Source organism: Solanum verrucosum, unplaced genomic scaffold (assembly GCF_900185275.1).
Source record: "Solanum verrucosum unplaced genomic scaffold, falcon-dt-bn FXZP01000287.1, whole genome shotgun sequence".
In the NCBI taxonomy this organism is placed as follows: Eukaryota; Viridiplantae; Streptophyta; class Magnoliopsida; order Solanales; family Solanaceae; genus Solanum; species Solanum verrucosum.
Genome location: NW_026020292.1, coordinates 1,839,005 through 1,858,451, shown reverse-complemented (window position 1 = coordinate 1,858,451; position 19,447 = coordinate 1,839,005). Strand labels below are relative to the sequence as shown.

Below are 19,447 nucleotides of genomic sequence, written 5' to 3'. Positions count from 1 at the left end.
GTGGCGGGTGAGAGTGGTGTTATAGTCTCAGGGTGGAAAAAAAATCACTTCAAAAATATTAAGGGGGGTATTTAAATGCCCGTGTAGTTTAAGTACTAAAATAAGTTATCCGACCAAGTTCAGGTATTTTTTTTGGGATAATACATATATTTGACCTTAAACTTGGCTTCAAATTTTAACTTTGACCTCCAACTTTCATAGTGCACAAACAGACACTTTAACTATCCAACCTTTTAATAAATAAACACGCGTGTCTTACCTGGCAAAATGCGTGATGTGCACGTTTTTTGCGCGAGTTAGGAGTGATTTTTGAGGCCTACAACAGTAAAAAAAAATGCTGAAATGACAACTCTACCCTTAATTAATTAATTAATTTTTTTAGTTAAAAAATGCACGTGTAAAGTGTTTAATTAGTTGGCAGCCATTGAGTGGCTCACTAATACACGTGGCAGCGTTTGCATTTCACGCTCTTGGCTCCAAAAATCGCGTGTTTATTTATTAAAAGGTTGGATAGTTAAAGTGCTTGTTTGTGCACTATGAAAGTTGGAGGTCAAAGTTAAAATTTGAAGCCAAGTTTAAGGTCCAATATATGTATTATGCCTTTTTTTTTAAATGTATTTTCTCTATTTGAATTTACTTTTCTATTGAAATAAAAATTAGCTCATGAGAGGAGGTTTGTCCAAGTCCCGACTATCGACAACATCGGTGAACAACAAATTGGAATAAGTGTGACTCTTATACCATGCAAACATGGATCTTGAGCCTAATTCAACCCCAAAAGTTAGTCCATGAAGGGAGGTTTGTCCAAGTCTATACAAGGAGACAAAATTCTCATCTCTTTACCTGATGTGGGACTTCTTAACACAAAGTATTACCATAATTATTTTTACTTTTTTTTAAAGAAAAATATAAATCTTTTTCATATTTGTCTATTAATTCTTGGAGAAAAAAATTGCATCTTTATGAATTGAAGATCCTTCTTTTTTATACCATACCATAATAACCCAAGTTTGTTTAGGGAGAGATTTTCTTTCAATAGTTTTTATGATTTCTTTTCTAATAGTTTTTCATATATAGGTCAGCCATATAAAAATTACACATTTTTTTAATGTAGTTTTATACATCATCTAATTTATGATAATTTGGAATAATATTAATTTCTTGGTGATTATTTAAATCCAATAATTTGAACCTAATCCAATCCAAAAATAGTGTCAAAATTTTAGCATGGGGTAAGTGACACGTCATAGGAATGTATATAGTTTAGTTCTCCCTTGTTTTACGAAAGAAGTAACAAACGAAAATACTCTGTTTCTCTGAATGCATAATTTTGTTGTCTGTGTTATTGATTCACTCCCTTCAACCACCAATATCTCTGAATGTACATTCTAATTGACTCAATTATTAGAAAATGCATTGATTGAGACTTTATATAAGCCATGAAGAAGAAGGGGTTGGCTCCAGGAGGGATATCGTGGAAGCTACATGTAATTGTGGTGTCCCTTACTCTCACCATTGTTGTGTGTATGTTGCCTTTTCTTAGCCTCCACAGATTCTCACCATCACATTACTCCCAAATTCCTTCTTCTCGTAGATCTCTCCATTCTAATTGGGATTCTATTACCCTCCATGAAGGGCAACCCAATCCCAAAGTTGCTTTTCTCTTTCTAGCTCGTCTTCATTTGCCTCTCGATTTTGTTTGGAAATGTTTCTTCCAGGTCAGCTGATTTTTTTTGACAACTTTGTGAAAGTTGAAGAAATGAATGAATGAGGTAACTAACTTTTAGGATTGAATTAGGTCGAATGCCTATTATTGTGTTGACATGATGATTGATAGTGTCCATGTTTTTTGATTTATACATGTAATTGGATCCCTGTATTATAATGTTTGTGCTTCAGATATCGAGTTGAATGTTGGGGTCTATATTGGTTGGTGATGTTAACTAGTCCACATTTGTGAGAGAATAGATAATTGTTTCTTGATTTTGGACAATTCTCACCTTATGCTTCTATACCTCCACAAGGTAGTGGTAAGGTCTGTGTGCATGCATGCGTGTGCACACTTTACCCTCTCCCAACCCCATTTAGTGGGATTTCACTGTTGTTGCAAGTGTTGCATTATTCCAACTTCTATTTTAGTTATGAGGTTTAAGGATTGTATGTTTCTACATTAATTATCGCTTTATCTTGAATGTATTTTTCCTTTTTCTTCAATTCGTATATGTTCTTTTAATGGATTAGGGAAAGTTTCATACAAAAATTAGTAGATGCTTTCCAGCTTCTGAGTAGTTTTTATTTTCTTTTGCATCCATCAGAATATTTAATGGGAATGTGAAGAAAACCAGGTTTTAATGAAATTCAGTATTTCAGAAACTAATTATTAATATGATAGAACATTGGTAAACCAAATTACATGTTCTCTCTTACTCTTTAATTTGATGTTTTGCAGAATGCTGACACTGCTAATTATTCAATATATATACATTCAGAGCCTGGTTTTGTGTTTAATGAGTCTACAACAAGGTCACGTTTCTTTCATGATCGCCAATTGAAAAATAGCATCAAGGTAAATGTTCTTACTTGCTGTCATTTTTCATAAACACAGAAGATTTTATCCCTTTGTTATGTTCCTTATTAGTTTACTTCATGAAATGAAAACATATAGGAGCTTTTGTTTTTGTTTGTTTCTCCCTTTCTCTTGATATGTCTATTACTTTTGGTTCTCAATGATTATCAACAGCATTATCCAGATATACTTTGAGTTGGTCTATTTCTTTCTCCGACTAGTTTCTCCAACTGTAAGTTCTTTCTAGTATTCTTACAAATATGAGGAATATTTTGCTGATAACTCAGCTTTTTGTCATGCACTTTCTTCTCCATTTCAATTTCTTTCATCTTAGCCGGATTGATATAAAGTGTAACGTGTAGGTAGGTTGGGGAGAAGCAAGTATGATTGGAGCAGAGAGATTGTTACTTAAGGAAGCTCTTAAGGATTCAGCCAATACAAGATTCGTTCTCTTGTCAGAAAGGTCTACTTACACTTCAGATGCATAATTAACATCTCACGAATATGTATTTTTTGGCGACTTGGTCGTTTCACATGCATTTGCATCAGTGCTTGATCAATGATCATTTTAGTTGTTGATTACTAGCTGCCTTACGAAATAGGAATATAGCTTTTTAACCGAACTTAACAGGAGAAATAGTTCATTATCGAGTTGATTTCATAGATGGTCACTCCACTAATACTTGCTATTATATATCTCAGAAAGTCGCTTTTTTTGTTGAACAAAATTGGATCCAAGAAGAAATATGATTCTCTGAGATAATAACTTTTAGTTGAGTGTTCGTCTGAGAAATCAATCCTTCATTATCTTATAAATAAAACAAGACGAAAGAAGCTAATACCTCTTCTGATTATGTTGATAAAACGATCTACCAAACATTCATTCATTTCAACTGTACACTTTAGGTATATCTGAAAAATAAGTATTTTTGAACTTCTGATTGCTCATCTCTAACTAATAACCTATTCAAACTTCATTTTTTTGATTTCCACCTTGATTTAATGGGCGTCACTTAAATCCGAATGGGTTCAACAGCCATAAGGTCTTAGGTTCCCGTTCAATGGAATGACATCATATATTGCTTTTTGGACATGCTGGAAAATATGGAGTACGAAATGGTTAACCCTATCACGATTTTGCTGAATAGACGTGGACATGACATGACTATGATTCTTGACAAAGTAAGAATGAGAGAGAACTAGGGCATAACAATGAAAAAGCATAGGAGACCAGTAACTATTGAGTTCACAAATGAATTGGTCAAGATTGACATACGCTAGATTGGTAAAACAGGAAAAATATTTTAAATGGCAACTTGCAGAGTTTTTGTATGTATTCAATGTTCCTGCTAAGGCTTGAGAAAATTCTCAATATGCAGTGACCTTTTATCCATGTATTCGTCTTCCATTTTTTTCATCTATATGGTTTGAACTTTGGGTTAAATATTTATATAATTATGTATTTTTGAATTTGCAGCTGCATCCCGTTGTACAACTTTAGCTATATATACACCTATTTGACGGCTTCCCCTAGGAGTTTTGTAGACAGGTAAAATGTGTAATTTAGTAGTTGATTCATGATTTGGAGGACTTGGTAGGAAGAATAGTAGTAGCTTTAATAATAATAAATTGCATTTTTGAATTTGAGAAAAATCTAATTCTTGTATTTCCTTTTTGTTCTAACCAACGGACGTGGATTCAGGATTAAAAAAATCTGTTTATGGTATTGCATAAAAGATCTCAAAGTTTCTACATCAGTAGCGAAATAATAAGTTGATATTTGTCTTCCAGCTTTCTTGATAAAAAAGAACGGCGGTACAACCCAAACATGGCACTATATATACCAATGAGCAAATGGCGGAAGGGATCACAGGTAGGATTTGACTTATATACACTTACAATACAAATAATGTTTGCACTATTTGTGTAAAAATAACATGTTAAGCAGGTTTTTTCCACTTATTTTAGGCAACTTCCTGTAATTATCTGAAAGTATAAAATTTCTTCCATATTCTTTGTGACATAGAAGTTTTGCGACATGTCTACTTCGTTGCTATAGTAGAGCAGATCTTTTCCTTGTTTTTCTAGCGAAGCATGCCGGATTAAATATCTAGGCAGAGTGTGGAGTATTTTAGGACTAAATGTGCTTAGATGCACCTAATTGTTAGGTAGCTAAAGGCACAAGACTATGCATTCATTAGAATCTTGAAATTCGATTATCAAAGAGAATAAAACAATAATCAGCTTTGACATTGTAAACATCTTATAAACTAAAGACAACTAAAGTTAATGCACAAATGAAATGCATTTGTTTTCCTGCTCAATTCTATTGCATGAGCACTGTGATATAAGGACCACTTTTGTTACTGCTCAGCTAAAGGATACTCTTGTTCTTTCTTCTTCTTTTGCTTATCAATCACTATAATAGGCTTCCTACTTCTATAAGTTTTAATTTGACATTTTAGTCCAGTGGATCACGTTAATCAGGAAGCACGCAGAAGTTGTTGCTGATGATGATGTTATCTTTCCTGTTTTCAAGATGTTCTGCAAGGTGTGCATCATGATTCTCTTTTCCTTTCTCAATAAAATTTCAATGCTTGAATTCATCAACTTTAACCTTTAGTTTTCCAGCCATATGTTTTCAAACCTTGTAATATATCATGCAGAAAAGATACAACTGCATTCCAGATGAACACTACGTGCAGACATTATTGGCAGTAAGTAATCAATTATTTACCTAAGGTGCTTTTCTATTTCAGACTTCTTGTATGTTTGTTCATGCTCATAATTGGCAAAATTCCTTCTGTGTTGTTTATGAGAATCATCATGTATTTAATCAGCATTACGTGTACTTGTTTTTTTGTGAATAGATGCATGATAGTGACGGAGAACTGGAACGTAGAACAATAACCTATACAGAGTGGAACCAATCCGCGTCAAATATGGACAAAAATAGTTGGCATCCTATGACATTTAGCTATGCAGATGCAGGGCCTGACAAGATCAAGAGAATAAAGGTATACTTATCAGGCATATATATAATATTTCTCTTCGTCTTCCACTTAAACATTTGGCTACATTCATCTCTTTCATGATTTGAGTTTTATTATGTACGCTGACAGTGTAAAAGAATTTTTACGCTAGCAGATTATCTAAAAGAAGGTAGCCTATTACAGCTGGTTAAAATACTTAAGAGCGTATAACAGTTCTATGTACAATTAGTGTATGTAAGTTAAATGCGTGTGTTATCATATGTGGTAGATCGTAGTTCTTAACTCTTTCTTTCACTTTACTTTTCGTTTGTCTTGGATTTTCTTTCCTCTAGTTAGTTTTGCTTCAAAACATTTGTCCTTCAGAACTGACTGGTTTATGCAACTTGGATCCTACTGACAGGATATTGACAATGTTTACTACGACACTGAGTACAGAACAGAGTGGTGCCATAATAATTCTACACTGGTTCCATGTTTTTTGTTTGCAAGGAAGTTCTCACGAGGAGCTGCAATGCATCTACTGAGTGGAGGAGTAATTTCTCAGTTTGATGCCTCTGCTCTAATGGACCCAACGCCATGATTTTCATCGTTGCTTTTGTTACTAATGCTTCATGTTTACGTCTCTCGTGAAGCAATTTTGCTTTGTAGGTCAAAAGATCTTTACAGCCCTTGAGATCTTAGTGGTCGTTTGGTTGCTAGTTAAGAAGTAAATTATTCATGTATTAAAACTAGCATAACTAGTACCATGCATGCTTGGTAGCATTTTAATTTCTATGTATAAAATGCAGCACACCAAGTACACTGTTTAGTTAATATTTTACAATGTGTCATAACTATCACATGTATAAGTTACGAGAGAATGTATGTATTATTTATGCAAAGTAGAAGATGGAATACTTATACATGAATGATTAAAGTTCGCATAACTGCTTACAACCATCCAAACAAGGTGTAGGGTGCTAGAATTTGAAATTTTGATAAATTTCAAAGATACCCCTTAATTAAGTTAAAAGTTGACTAATTATAGGATAATATTTCACAATCAGGTTAGTTAGAAAAACATACTTTGGCCGACCCTATTGACTACAAAAGCCAGAATGCAAAGATGAATAAATGTTACTCTGTTAAGTGCATATGTAACAGATAATTTGTGGAAAGCTGACTCTTATTTTGGTCAACCCAAAGTATCCCAATAGGATTTGGCTGTGCCAGCATGAGATGCGGTGGGATAGTTAGGAGCCTCGAAAACGAAGAAACTATTCGAGAAAGAGCTTTACTTTTTAATAGGCTTACCAAGCACAAATTTGTAATAGTTGAGTTAACGAAGGTAATCGTAATCATTAAGTTTTTACCTTTTTATGTTTGAATCTTAATTATTAAGTGTATTTTTTTTTCAACTACTTAATTAGTCTGAATAGATCTGAGTTAACAAAGACTTAATATCTAAATATGTTTTTTCAAGCTCAATCACATTGTGTAGAGATGAATGCCTAATATAGTTCTTTAGCACTGTGAGGTTCTCTTTCACTTCTTTGTAATCCTGCAAATGATAGTGTTATCCTTTAATTTGTATGAAGCTAAAAATTCTTTTGTGTACTAGCATCAACAATATAATATTTATCTACTAATAAAAACAATAGTTTTGTAAAGAATTACTATAGAGACATGCGATGAAAACGAGATAATTTTGTGTAAATAAAGTAATATTTATGTTGGTGAGAATAATGACTATAACCGATTTAAATGATCTAAAGGTCGGTAATAATATCAACTATAAATTTTGTTTCTATATGAAATAAATGGTTGACATATATAAAATGGTGGATCTTTTTTTATCAAAATATAAACTTGTGAGTCAATTTTATATTTAAAAAATGTGAAATCATGATACAAAATTCTCAAATCAAACCTTTTGGATTTATCTCACTATTTCAAATCACGAGATGAACTCGCATGTTCAAACACTCATTTTATCTCATTATTTCAAATAACAAGATAAAATCACATGTCCAAACACCTATTCAATATATATTTTAATATTGAGATGTCTTTATCTTAATTTTAAAAAATTAAGACCTTACTGACCATTGAATATTGAATAGTCAAACTAAAAAAGAGGAAGGACCAAAAAAGGAATTGATTGCGTGCTTCATATTGATAGATCTTAACTTCTTCATTCTTCTTTTCTTTTGCTTTTTTTTTATTTTAAAAAAAGTCAATAATCATATGTTTCTTGTCTTAATTAAATTCTTTTAATACTTCCTTCATTTCAAAATAAGTGAATTATTGAGGTAATACATATCCATTAAAAAAAGTTTAGGATATAAATTAAACACCACTTTCCACTTTTGTCCTTTTAGTTATTCTCAAACGAATCTTGAAAATATAAATAGTTCAAAGTAAAATCATAAATATAAGCAATTAATTCTCTTGAAATTATTACCTAGAAAATATAAATGAGAGGCAAAAATGAAAAAAATTTCCAAAAACTATCTTGAACTTTGAACAATTTACTTATTTTAAACTATGAAAAAAGGCTCAACAATTCACTTATTTTGAAATGAGGGAGTATTAACAAGAAAACTTGGTTGGCAACTTGGACGCCTATTAATAAAAGGGAAAAGATTCAAATATGTCATTGAACTTGGAGAAAAAAACTCATGCATGCCATATGTTAAATGTTTGGCTCATCTATGCCATTTTTCGTTTGAGAAAAGGTCATCCATGTCATTATTTGTAAAATGAAAATAGTTTCGATTTTGCAAAATTATTTTTTACACGAGATCAAATATGATTGTGGGCCATGCCATTAATTAAATTATTTTTCTTAAAGAAACAAGGTTCAAAATGTCACCGAACTTTGAAAAAAGGCTCATCTATGTCATAAGTTGAAAATTTGGCTCATATATATGGCATTTTAATTAACAAATAATGATATGAATGAGCCTTTTTTCAAATGATAATGATATAAATGAGCCAAATTTTTAACGAATGATATAAATGAGCCTTTTCTCAAAGTTCGATGTCATATTTAAGCATTTTCCCTTGATAAAAGATCACATGCAGGAAAAAGGAAAACACAGAGAAAAGAGAGAGGAACCATCTTGTTGAAATTTGAGTGACATGTCTTATATGTGATATTTAGGGCCTAATTTTTTTTAATCAAATTGAGTCACAGTTATATTGTAACCCTAAGAAAAGATACATCTAAAGAGGAAGGACTAGATCTTACTCTCTATTACAATTGAGAATTGAATAAGAAGTAACTACAAAACTAGTTACTACTTGCAAAAACAAAAATGATCACAAAACAAGGTGGCAATAAATGTGAAATAGACCTAAGGGGGATCATGAACTATCAATCTTGATCTTCTTTTTCTTGTGTGAAATCAAGGTATTCACTTAGTTCAAAAATATTAAAAATTCATGCTGGTTGAGAATCAAACTAATTAACTTTTGACTATATTCCTCTCTGCATATATAATTTCCAAAACTAGAATTTTTAATTAGAAAAATAAATTTACGTCTAGTGCCCGATGTTTAGCTACAAAAGTTGATCATTGATTAAACCTCGATAAATAAAATGTGTCAAACCAATTGGAACAAAATGATTAAAATTTTCTTTTTAAAAAATTGGAGGTAAGGGATGGAGAAATTGAGGAGGAATTACAAGATGGAGAATTGAACCTTCATCAACAAGGTGAAAGTTCAGATAGCAAATCAACTGAGTTACTAAAATTTCTCAAACAAAATAAAAAAAGAGAGGAGACATTTGATTTAATTATACACTTTCTTCAAGCCATATATCTAAAGGTGATTTTTCAGTTTAACTAATGACATTTTGACTTGGGAATAAATCACCTTTACTACCTCATGAGCTCAAACAATATCTGTAGATTTAGAAATCAACATAAGAAATTTCCTCTTAACATCGTTAATTGTCACTATAGCCACTTGCCCTACAACAATTTCAAGGTTCATCTCCTTTTTCCTTATTTACATAAACATAATTCAAGTTTTCCAGTAATTCCATTCCTTCTTAGGCCAAACTTTCATGACTTGAATATTGGTGTAACAATATTCACACTGATAGAGACTACCATTAAACCAAATTTCATTCTTCACAAAAAAAATTTCCCTATAAATACCACTTAGTATATTCTCCTTCTATTTTCAAATCAAGCTAGTGATCAAACTTTAAATATTACAAAACTCCTTAATTACTATAATATGAATTCATTCAAGTTCTTGTTTGTTATCTTACTATCAATTTCCATAATAATTGCTCTCTTTCCTTCATTGTCTAGTCAAGAATTACACCTTGAAGGCCTAGATGCATCTTATTCGCGAGGAAAGACCTCTTTTCTTTCCCCAAAACAACGATATGTTGCAACGTGTGATAAATACCCTAGGGTTTGTGCTGCAAAGGGCAGCCGCGGGCCAGATTGTTGCAAAAAACAATGCGTGAACGTCTTCAATGATAGATCCAATTGTGGTAAATGTGGTAACAAGTGCAAGTACTCTGAGATATGCTGCCAAGGGTGGTGTGTGAACATATATGTTAACAAGAAGCATTGTGGCAAGTGCAACAATGTATGCAAAAAAGGAAGTTCATGCTCTTATGGAATGTGCAACTATGCTTAATTAGGTGATTACACTTTCAGTGTATAGAAGTTAAATTCCAATCAATTATACATTTAAGTAAAATGTGTTGGTTTCATGTAAGGGATTCATTACTTGTCGTGTGGGAATTAATTTATGTTAATTAAGAATAATACATTTCATACTTAGAACTTCTATTTAGAAGTATATAGCTAATTTGTTTTGGTGGTCCAAGCATATAATAAAGCAGACCTAACTTTCTTTCTGGGTCGTTCTAAAATTGTAATACCCCAAAAATTTCTAAGCTAAGATCTGAATAATTTTCATATGCGTATAGACCCGTATCGGATAAATTTCTAATGATGCATAGGTGTTAAGATCCAATTTCTAAGTGTGGTAAGATGTAAATTAAGATCTAGAAATTCTCTGGCACAAAGTTGAGTTGGAAGCTTCCTTATCGATTGAGTTTCGCTACAAGATTTTACTTGAGTCAACTTCAAACGATCATATATCTCTTAGAATATGCAGAGTTATGTGTCTCATTAGCTATCAAATTAAAGGGTTTCGAGTCTTCTTTCCAACTCCACCAAGTTTGCATCAATCTAAGTCCAGAGTAAAAAGTTACGACCGTTTTACTACAAATACTCCAATCTGAGAATTCCGTTCCCAATTTCCACGAATTGAAAACTACCGTCCGTGAAACCATTTAAGAGTCGTGGTTCTAGCTCATGGAATTGAATCAGAGGCTTAAAGTTCTCGCATGAATTCCAAGAAACCAATCCATGAGTTGTGTATCATTCTACAGTCCCGTGTATATCACCCGTTTATCATATATATCAGTTGTATATCAAAGTTTATAGATTTAATAAAAACGCTATTTTGAGTTTTCCCCCCTCAATTTTCACTTTTTGGTCGACCCCAACAGCCCCCAAGAGCACTCTTAAACCCTACTAAGTCATGGTAAGTATTCTCCATGATCTTACAACATAAGTCCTAGAATTTCTACAAGATTCTAACATCAAATTATCTTCCTATCTCTAGTAAATATCAAAAATTCAATTCTAGGATTCAAGACCTGATTTTTGAGAAAATCCATTAAGAAATATTCCTTCCAAATCAAGATAAGAATACTCTCACAATTTTCTAGTGATTTTGACTTCTAGTTATGTATCCTAAGCAACAATCTACCATAAAAAACATAGGATTTTCAAGAAATGAATCCAAGAATTTCAAGAAAGGACTCTTCATCAGGTTAAGGTTCTTCTTCAAGATTTTTGTGGGGCGTTTAAGGTATGTAAGACTATCATAGTGAGGAACTAAATTCTTCCCCACGCCCGACATCTACAATTTCAGTTAGAAAGTTAAGTTTTTTACCCCAAAGTTCATGATTTTTGTGTGTTGATGACAGCCTGTATATATAAGTATAATTATCTCTTTTTCGTGAATGTGTGTATATGCAAGTGAGAGCACCAACCCACTGCTGTAAAATGTGAGGAAGAAATTCCACAGTTTCTTGAGCTAAAGATAATTTGAATTGAATCAATATCATATCATTCAAATCTTCACCCATTTTAGAAGAATCTTCAATTGAACCCAGAGACGTATTCAGGATTTCGAAATGATGGGTGCATTATTATGAAAAAGTGGATCCAATCGGTATATGACATTTACGTTCTTATCATTGAAAAAAATTAAAATTTTAAAATAATAGGTCTAAAATTGAAATGTTTAATTAATTAAAACGCCAAAAGTGCTATCAATGCCCACTTAGAGAAGTGTTATCCAGTTTTAGAAAGAAAAGAAGAAGAAGATAGATATAATATTCAAATTTCTAACCTCACTAAGAGGTGCACCCAATCATTTTCACATTATATGATACTTCGTGTGTGGGGTCACACATTTATATTTAACAAAAAATTAAAATATATAACACTACTATATATGATTTTGGGAGGGGAGCATGGGTTTACGTGAACCCAGTGACCCTCTTCTGCATACGCCTTTGATTGAACCCAAGTTAATCTTCAATTTTAACTCATTTTAAATTATAAAAATTAAATATAATATGTTAAAATTATTAAGAATAAGCCGATCATGACCAATTTAACAAAACTTTATAAAAACACAAGATGGCCTGGGCCATGTACGTAGGTCTCTAACATGCGACCTTCGCGTTATTAGCACGACGCTCTAACCAATTGAGGTAATGGGCCTCAATGTTGATTTGCAGCTAACTATTAAGAGAAAATTACGCGGATAAACAAACATATAGTAGTTAATTAGCTAACACACACACAAATATAATTAGCTTATCTCCACTCTCTACCTTCTCTCGCTCCCATCTCTCCTCCCTCTTTCAGTCTCGCTCGCCTCTCTCCTCCTTCTCTCAATCTCGTTCGCCTCTCTCCTCCCTCTAACATGTAGCTACGAATCGTAATTAGCAAACTATAGCTATGAAACATAATTAACTTATTATTGAGTGATTATATGCGAAAATTTCCTGACCATTAATGACATTCCCCCCCCCCCCTAAATAGTGCAGTTTTCTTTTCATGTATAAGGAATTATTTTTATAAAAAAATAATTCTAAACCACAAAGTAAAGGACTGATGTAAAAAGAAAAGTGAAAGTGCATTGACAGATAAAATTAAAAAATATATACAATTGGGCAAACAAAAGACATGGTTTTTTTCATCAAAACGGAAGGTTTTCTTGAACCCAATCTTTAATCCTTTCTTGTTGTAAACTGGTTTACTATTGTGATTCCTTTCCACCGCCAACAATTCCTCTATTGTAATTTGTAGTAGTAGTCGTCTCGAATAACTGAGATGACTTCTTGTTGCCATACAAGTCTACAAATAAAAAAGAAAAGAAAACAGAGGAGTAGAAAAGAAAGAAGAAGAAGAAGAAGAGAGATATGGGTGTGTTTGGTATGAAGGAAAATGTTTTCCTGAAAAACAAATTGATTTTTTACTTATTTTCTCATGTTTGGTTGGTGAGTAGAAAATATTTTTTGAAAAAGATTTTTAGTGTTTGATTTGTGAATGAATTTTTTTTTCTTTTATTTTTACTAGGGTAGAAAAATAATTTTTGAAATTGAAAATATTTTTTAAAAACGAACTTAAATATTTTTGGGGTGGAGTGGGGGGTAGGTTGAGGGTAGGGGTGAAAAATTGAAATTTTGAAGTTGAAAATATTTTTAAAAACAAACTTAAATTTTTTTTTGGGGGGTGGGGGATGGGGGCTGGTTGGGGTGAAAAAATAAAATTTTGAAGTTGAAAATATTTTTTAAAAACAAACTTAAATTTTTTTTGGGGGGTGGTGGGGAGGAGGGGGGTGCTGGTAGGGGGTGGGTGGGGTGGTGGGGCTGGGTAGGGGTGAAAAAAATGAAATTTTGAAATTGAAAATATTTTTTGAAAAACAAACTTAAGAAAATATTTTCTAAAAACAAACTTAAATTTGGGGGGGAGGGCTGAGGGGTGGTAAGGGGTGGGTGCGTGGGGGGTCGAGGGTAGGGGTGAAAAAATGAAATTTTGAAATTGAAAATATTTTAAAAACAAACTTAAATTTTTTTGGAGAGGTGTGGGGGGCTGGGTAGGAGGTGGGGGGGGGGTCAAGGGTAGGGTGAAAAAATGAAATTTTGAAGTTGAAAATATTTTTTAAAAACAAATTAAATTTTTTTTTTGGGGTGGGGAGTGGGGTGGGTGGGGGGCTGGGTAGGAGGTGTGTGAGGGGGGGGGGGTCAAGGTAGGGTGAAAAAATAAAATTTTGAAATTGAAAATATTTTTTAAAAACAAACTTAAATTATTTTTTTTGGGTAGGGGTGGTGAGAGGGGAGGGGGGGGGGGTAGGGGTGAAAAAATAAAATTTTGAAGTTGAAAATATATTTTAAAAACAAACTCAATTTTTTTTTGGGGGCGGGGGGGCGAGGCCGGGGAGGGGGCGTGGGTGATTGAGGATCGGGATGAAAAAATAAAAATTTGAAGTTGAAAATATTTTTTAAAAACAATAAAAAATTGATAGGGGGAGCGAGGGTAGTGGGTGGGGGTAAAAAATAAAAAATTGAAATTAGAAATATCTTTTAAAAATAATTTTTAATATTTTTTTGGGAGGGGATGGGGTAGGGGTAGGGGTAGGAGTGAGGGTGGGTAAAAAAATTGAATTTAAAAACAAGTTTTAGATTACTTTTTTTCGGGGGGTTGGTTGGGGGACTGGTTTGAGGGTAGGGACAAAATAAATTGATTTTTTCAACAAAAAAATAATTATAGTTTGAAGTTGGAAGAGAGTTTTGGAAAATGTTTTCCTTAAGTTTTGAAGGGAAGTCATTTTCCTTAAATTTGAGGAAAATGAGTTGATTTGGAAACATTTTTCAAAACATTTAACCCAACCAAACATGAGAAAATTGAAAAACATTTTCCAGAAAATGTTTTCCTTCGTACCAAACACACCCTATATATTGTAGAAAGAAAATTAACGAGAAACGGTGTAAACAAGAAACGATCAACAATTCACACGTTGTAAATGTTAGGACTAAGGGTGTGTTTGGTATGAAGGAAAATGTTTTCCTAGAAAATGTTTTTCTGGAAAACAAGTAGATTTTTGATTTATTTTCTCATGTTTGGTTGGTGAGTAGAAAATATTTTTCGGAAAAGATTTTTAGTGTTTGATTTATGAATGAAAAATATTTTTGAGAAATATCTTTTATTTTTACTAGAGTAGAAAATTATTTTTGAAATTAAAAATATTTTTTAAAAACAAACTAATTTTTTTGGGGGTGGGCGGTTGGGGTCGTTGTGGGGGGGGGGGTTCGAGGGTAGGGGTGAAAAAAATGTAAGGAAGAAATTCTAGTTTCTTGAGCTAAAGATAATTTTATGGGTTGAGCTCAAGATAATTTGAATTGAATCAATCTCATACCATTCAAATCTTCACCCATTTTAGAAGAATCTTCAATTTAAGGAAAATGTTTTCCAATTTTTTCATGTTTGGTTAGGTAAAATGTTTTGAAAAATGTTTCCAAATCAACTCATGTTCCTCAAATTCAAGGAAAATGACTTTCCTTCAAAAACTTAGGAAAACATTTTCCAAAACTTTCCTCCAACTTCAAATTACAATTTTTTTTGTTGAAAAAATAAATTTAAAGCTTATTTTAAAAAAACATTTTTTAACTTTAATTTTTTTATTTTTTTACCCACCCTCACCCCGACCCCCCTCTCTCCAGCCCCTATCCCCCCCCCCAAAAAAATAAATAAAAAATTTAATATTTATTTTTTAAAAATATTTTTAATTTCAAATTTTTTTCACCCCACCCCTACGCTCGACCCCCCCCCGCAAATAATAATAAATTTAAAGTTTGTTTTATAAAAAATACTTTCAATTTCATTTTTTTGTTTTTCACCCCTACCCTGACCCCTCCTCCCCAGGCCACCCCTCTCCACCCCCCAAAAAAAAATTAAATTTATTTTAAAAAAATATTTTTCAATTTCAATTCAAAAATTATTTTCTACTCTCTAGTAAAAAAAAGAGATATTTTGTCAAAAATAATTTTCATTCATAAATCAAACATTAAAAAATCGTTTCCGGAAAATATTTTCTACTCACCAACCAAATATGAAAAAATAAGTCAAAAATGTACTTGTTTTCCAGAAAAACATATTCCTTCATATCAAACACACCCCAAGTCTAATTCTATATATGTACCTTTTGTACTAATAATGATTAATGAATGTATCTATTATCACCTTAATTTATTGCTTAAACACATAAATTAATGTGATTTTTATGCACCCACTACATGTCTTTCCAAAAATTCTTTTTCTCTTTGGTCCTTTTTAGATATTACTAGTTTCTAGGTAAGTGCGTTGTACGTGTGTTCCATGAGAATTTTCATAGATTTGTTGACATAATTAAAATTTTATGAAAACATGCATGTAGTGAGTAATAAAATGCAGCATATAATTACTAACATATCTTTAAAATATGGCAAAGAGTTACCAAATAAGGAGCGTATTTTAATATTTATAATCAAGTTCTTTTAAGCATCCAACTGTAAGTTTTGAATTTTGGTCAGTAGTTAGCAAACTTTCAATAAAGCCACAAATGACTAATCAATCAGAAATTCATAGAAAATTAAATTTAAAAAGTCTAATAGATTAAAAATACAAAAAAAATAAAATACAATGTACTCATCTTTCTTAAGACTTTAATCATAAAATATAGATGTAAACAGGAAATACATAAATAGTACATAATTTTCCGACTTCTTGTCGACTCCTTCTATCATAGCCAATAAAAAATCAAGATCCTTCTTTGTCGAGTCAAACTAAAGAATTAATCAATAGAACAAAAATGATATAAATGTTTCACTACTTTAACTATAGAATGAAAAGGATACCTAAGAATTTCATGAAACAAAGAAGATGATTTATATAAATAAAATTGGAGGAACACCAAAAGTTATCTTAAAATCTTAAATTAAATATATAGAGATTGTGAATATGAAAAGTCTGAGTGTTATAGGTATATATTAATAGTAATAACAACTGAATAGGTAATTAGATATGAGATGTGAAGGTGGATATTTAAAGCAAATAAAAGAGAAAATAATAAATAAATGAAAGGGTATAAGTTTCATAAAATCAAAACTAAAAAAAATAACAAATATATAATATAAGACGTACAAAAAATTTTAAAAAATATATTCAAATGTGTTAATTAAGCTTAAAAAACATTTTTCTGAAGAAAATAAAAATATGTATGCAATAACCATCATAAATGTATATGTAACTACCATAGGGTATGCAATAATTGAGAAATATGCAGCCAAGAAATGTGGGGTTTTAGTTCTTAGAAAATGTTCTATTAATGAAGCAAAGAAATCAGGGGGTTTAGGGTATTAGAATTTGGGGGGTTGTAGTTATTTCTAAGTGTTAAGGCAACCAAGAAATGAGGGGTTTTGGTTATTGGAATTTAGGGCTTGTGTATATTCCAATGTGTAAAGTTTCTCAAAATTTGTAATCCATTTAATGCATTAAGATGAATGTATGTTACTTCATGAAAACATTAATGTCTTTCTAATTCACCATCCTTTACTATGATGTGGAAGTTATGAAAATGAAAAGGTGTGAATTATGAAGTTAATCTTTTAAATAAAGCAATTAGAAATAAAACATAATTTAAAGTAGATTATTAAAATGGCAACTATATATATATATATATAGAGAGAGAGAGAGAGAGAGAGAGAGATTATGTTAAGTAAATTGAAGGAGAAAATTAACAATAAATACAATTTTTTTAATAAAAAAATTGTAACTAATTTTTTAAAAAAGAATAAGAATGTCTAACAATTTCTCTATGAATATTTTCTTCTTTTAATTTTTGACTTAATACCTTTTCACTTTTAGAATATAGTATAATATAATAATAAGAATAATATTATATACGTACTATATAATATTTAATTGATTAGCTATTTTGTAATATTTTTATTTAGTGTAGGGGTAAAATGATATTTCAACTTTTAACTTGTTTTGTTCCCATTTTTAGTAATATATGATATATGATATGATATATGTTAATAAAGGAAAAATAAACTTAGTGAATATTTGAATATTGCCTCTCAAATGGATACATCCATCTTGTTTGAACTGGACCTCCGAAACGAGCCTCTTGTACAAGGTGAATTGGAAGATTTTCCATCACATCAAAGAAACCACATGGAAAGATCTTCTAACTTAGTAGTAATAACATGAATATTTTCTTCCATCCTATCTACACTACTCTCCAACAACTTTCCAGAACACAAATCTTTAAAGAAAAGACTTATCATTGTGATTGATTTTCATATCCTTTCGAATAAATGGCTAAAAGTGATAGGATTTAAAGTTTCCATCGTTAAATAAGCAAAGCCAAACCATTTTTTCAATATTTGTTTCTTGATTTAAAATCTAACAAAGATAAATCTAATTAGAAAACAAGTAAAATGTTCGATGGCCTCACAAGCAAAGGAAACACGAGATATGAAAAACAGGAAAACAAATTATATCAAGAAACAATCAATTGCAAATAATTATCCACCACACTAATTAATCATGGGTCAAGTACTTAATCTCAAATAATGATTCTGTATTAGCTCCTCGGACACTACAAGACTACTTAATTGACTATCTGTAGTCAATTAAAAGCATTAAGAACACCTGGATATAGCTATACAAGTAATTCTTCATTTCTAGCTCAAATGGCTAAAATATTCTTATTTTGGAAATATTTTTAATAAAATAAGTTTTTAGAAAAATGATAATTTATGTTTAGCTAATTATTTGAAAAGTATTTTTAAGCACTTTGATAAGCAGATTATGTCCAACCTCTCATGTGCTTAGCCCCTGAAAATGAAGAAAAATGGTGTGAGATTATTATATGATCGAATAGAGAATACATACAAAGTTCAATGTAAATTTTGTATTAAAAAATATAAATATGAGATCAATGGTTAATAATGACCTCATATTGAAAGAGGTTGACAAGAACGTTGTTTTGGTGATACTCTAAAGTTTGAATTTTCTCTTCTTCTTCTTTTCTTTTTTTTCAATTTTTTTCATACAAGTAATAAATCATGTCCTAAGTTTTATATAAAAATTTTGTTATCAATAAATAAAATTGAAAGCTATTAACCCTTTGAGGTTTTATTCATATGGTCCTCTTACAAAGTACAAAGTTGCATAATTTCAAATATTAATACAAAGTTACAATATAGTATGAAAAAGAATATTAGTTTGACCCATTAAACCTGACTAACCCCTTAAGAGGCAAGGGTTGGGCTAACTAGTATTTTCTCCCAAAATCCCAATCCCTAAATTAGACCTAAAGATAACCCAATCTAGCTTAGAATCGAGACCGTTAAGACTGACATTTAGTGGACCATTTTGAACCCAACTAGCCCAATAGTGTGGTTAAGCTAAAATTGTTAACTTTTTTTTATTAATCATCCAAAACTTACTAATTCAGATTTGCCTAAGCTTATTAGTTATTAGAAATGATTAAAACGATCTCTCTAAACAAGCTCTTCATATTAGGAGTTTGATTAAAAGAATTTCCGATAAGAACTGAGTTAACCCTTGCACTAATACCTACATGTAGCTCGAAGGTCACCAAGGATTATAGTTGAGTAGGAAAGGGTGCATAATCTTCCACCAAACAAGACATAAACAAGAAATATAGAGTAATGAAAAGTTCATTAAGACACTTACACCTACATTATCTCTAATGGTAGTTTGGTAAATCTGCTCATTTC

The 19,447-nt window shown here is 31.4% G+C and overlaps 2 protein-coding genes and 1 pseudogene across 3 annotated transcripts in view; 1 reads left to right on the top strand and 2 right to left on the bottom strand.

Moving 5' to 3' along the window:
- LOC125834552 (probable disease resistance protein At4g27220) overlaps window positions 1-19,447 on the bottom strand; it is a 259,136-nt pseudogene that overhangs the window by 32,655 nt on the left and 207,034 nt on the right.
- Window positions 1-19,447, bottom strand: part of LOC125834553 (auxin response factor 8-like) — a 771,942-nt gene that overhangs the window by 645,721 nt on the left and 106,774 nt on the right. The gene's annotated exons all lie outside the window — the stretch shown is intronic.
- On the top strand, window positions 1,440-6,139 carry LOC125834513 (glycosyltransferase BC10-like). The gene is made up of 9 exons (XM_049513649.1): window positions 1,440-1,718; window positions 2,450-2,566; window positions 2,929-3,029; window positions 4,044-4,115; window positions 4,358-4,439; window positions 5,037-5,117; window positions 5,233-5,283; window positions 5,437-5,583; window positions 5,960-6,139. The coding sequence occupies exons 1-9, from the start codon at window positions 1,440-1,442 to the stop codon at window positions 6,137-6,139; spliced, it is 1,110 nt and encodes a 369-aa protein (XP_049369606.1).

Coding starts and splice junctions, on each gene's coding strand:
- LOC125834513 (XM_049513649.1), top strand. CDS start 1,440: ATGAAGAAGAAGGGGTTGGCTCCAGGAGGGATATCGTGGAAGCTACAT. Junction 5,118..5,232: donor TTTTCAAGATGTTCTGCAAG/GTGTGCATCATG, acceptor TATATCATGCAG/AAAAGATACAACTGCATTCC. Junction 5,584..5,959: donor ACAAGATCAAGAGAATAAAG/GTATACTTATCA, acceptor TCCTACTGACAG/GATATTGACAATGTTTACTA.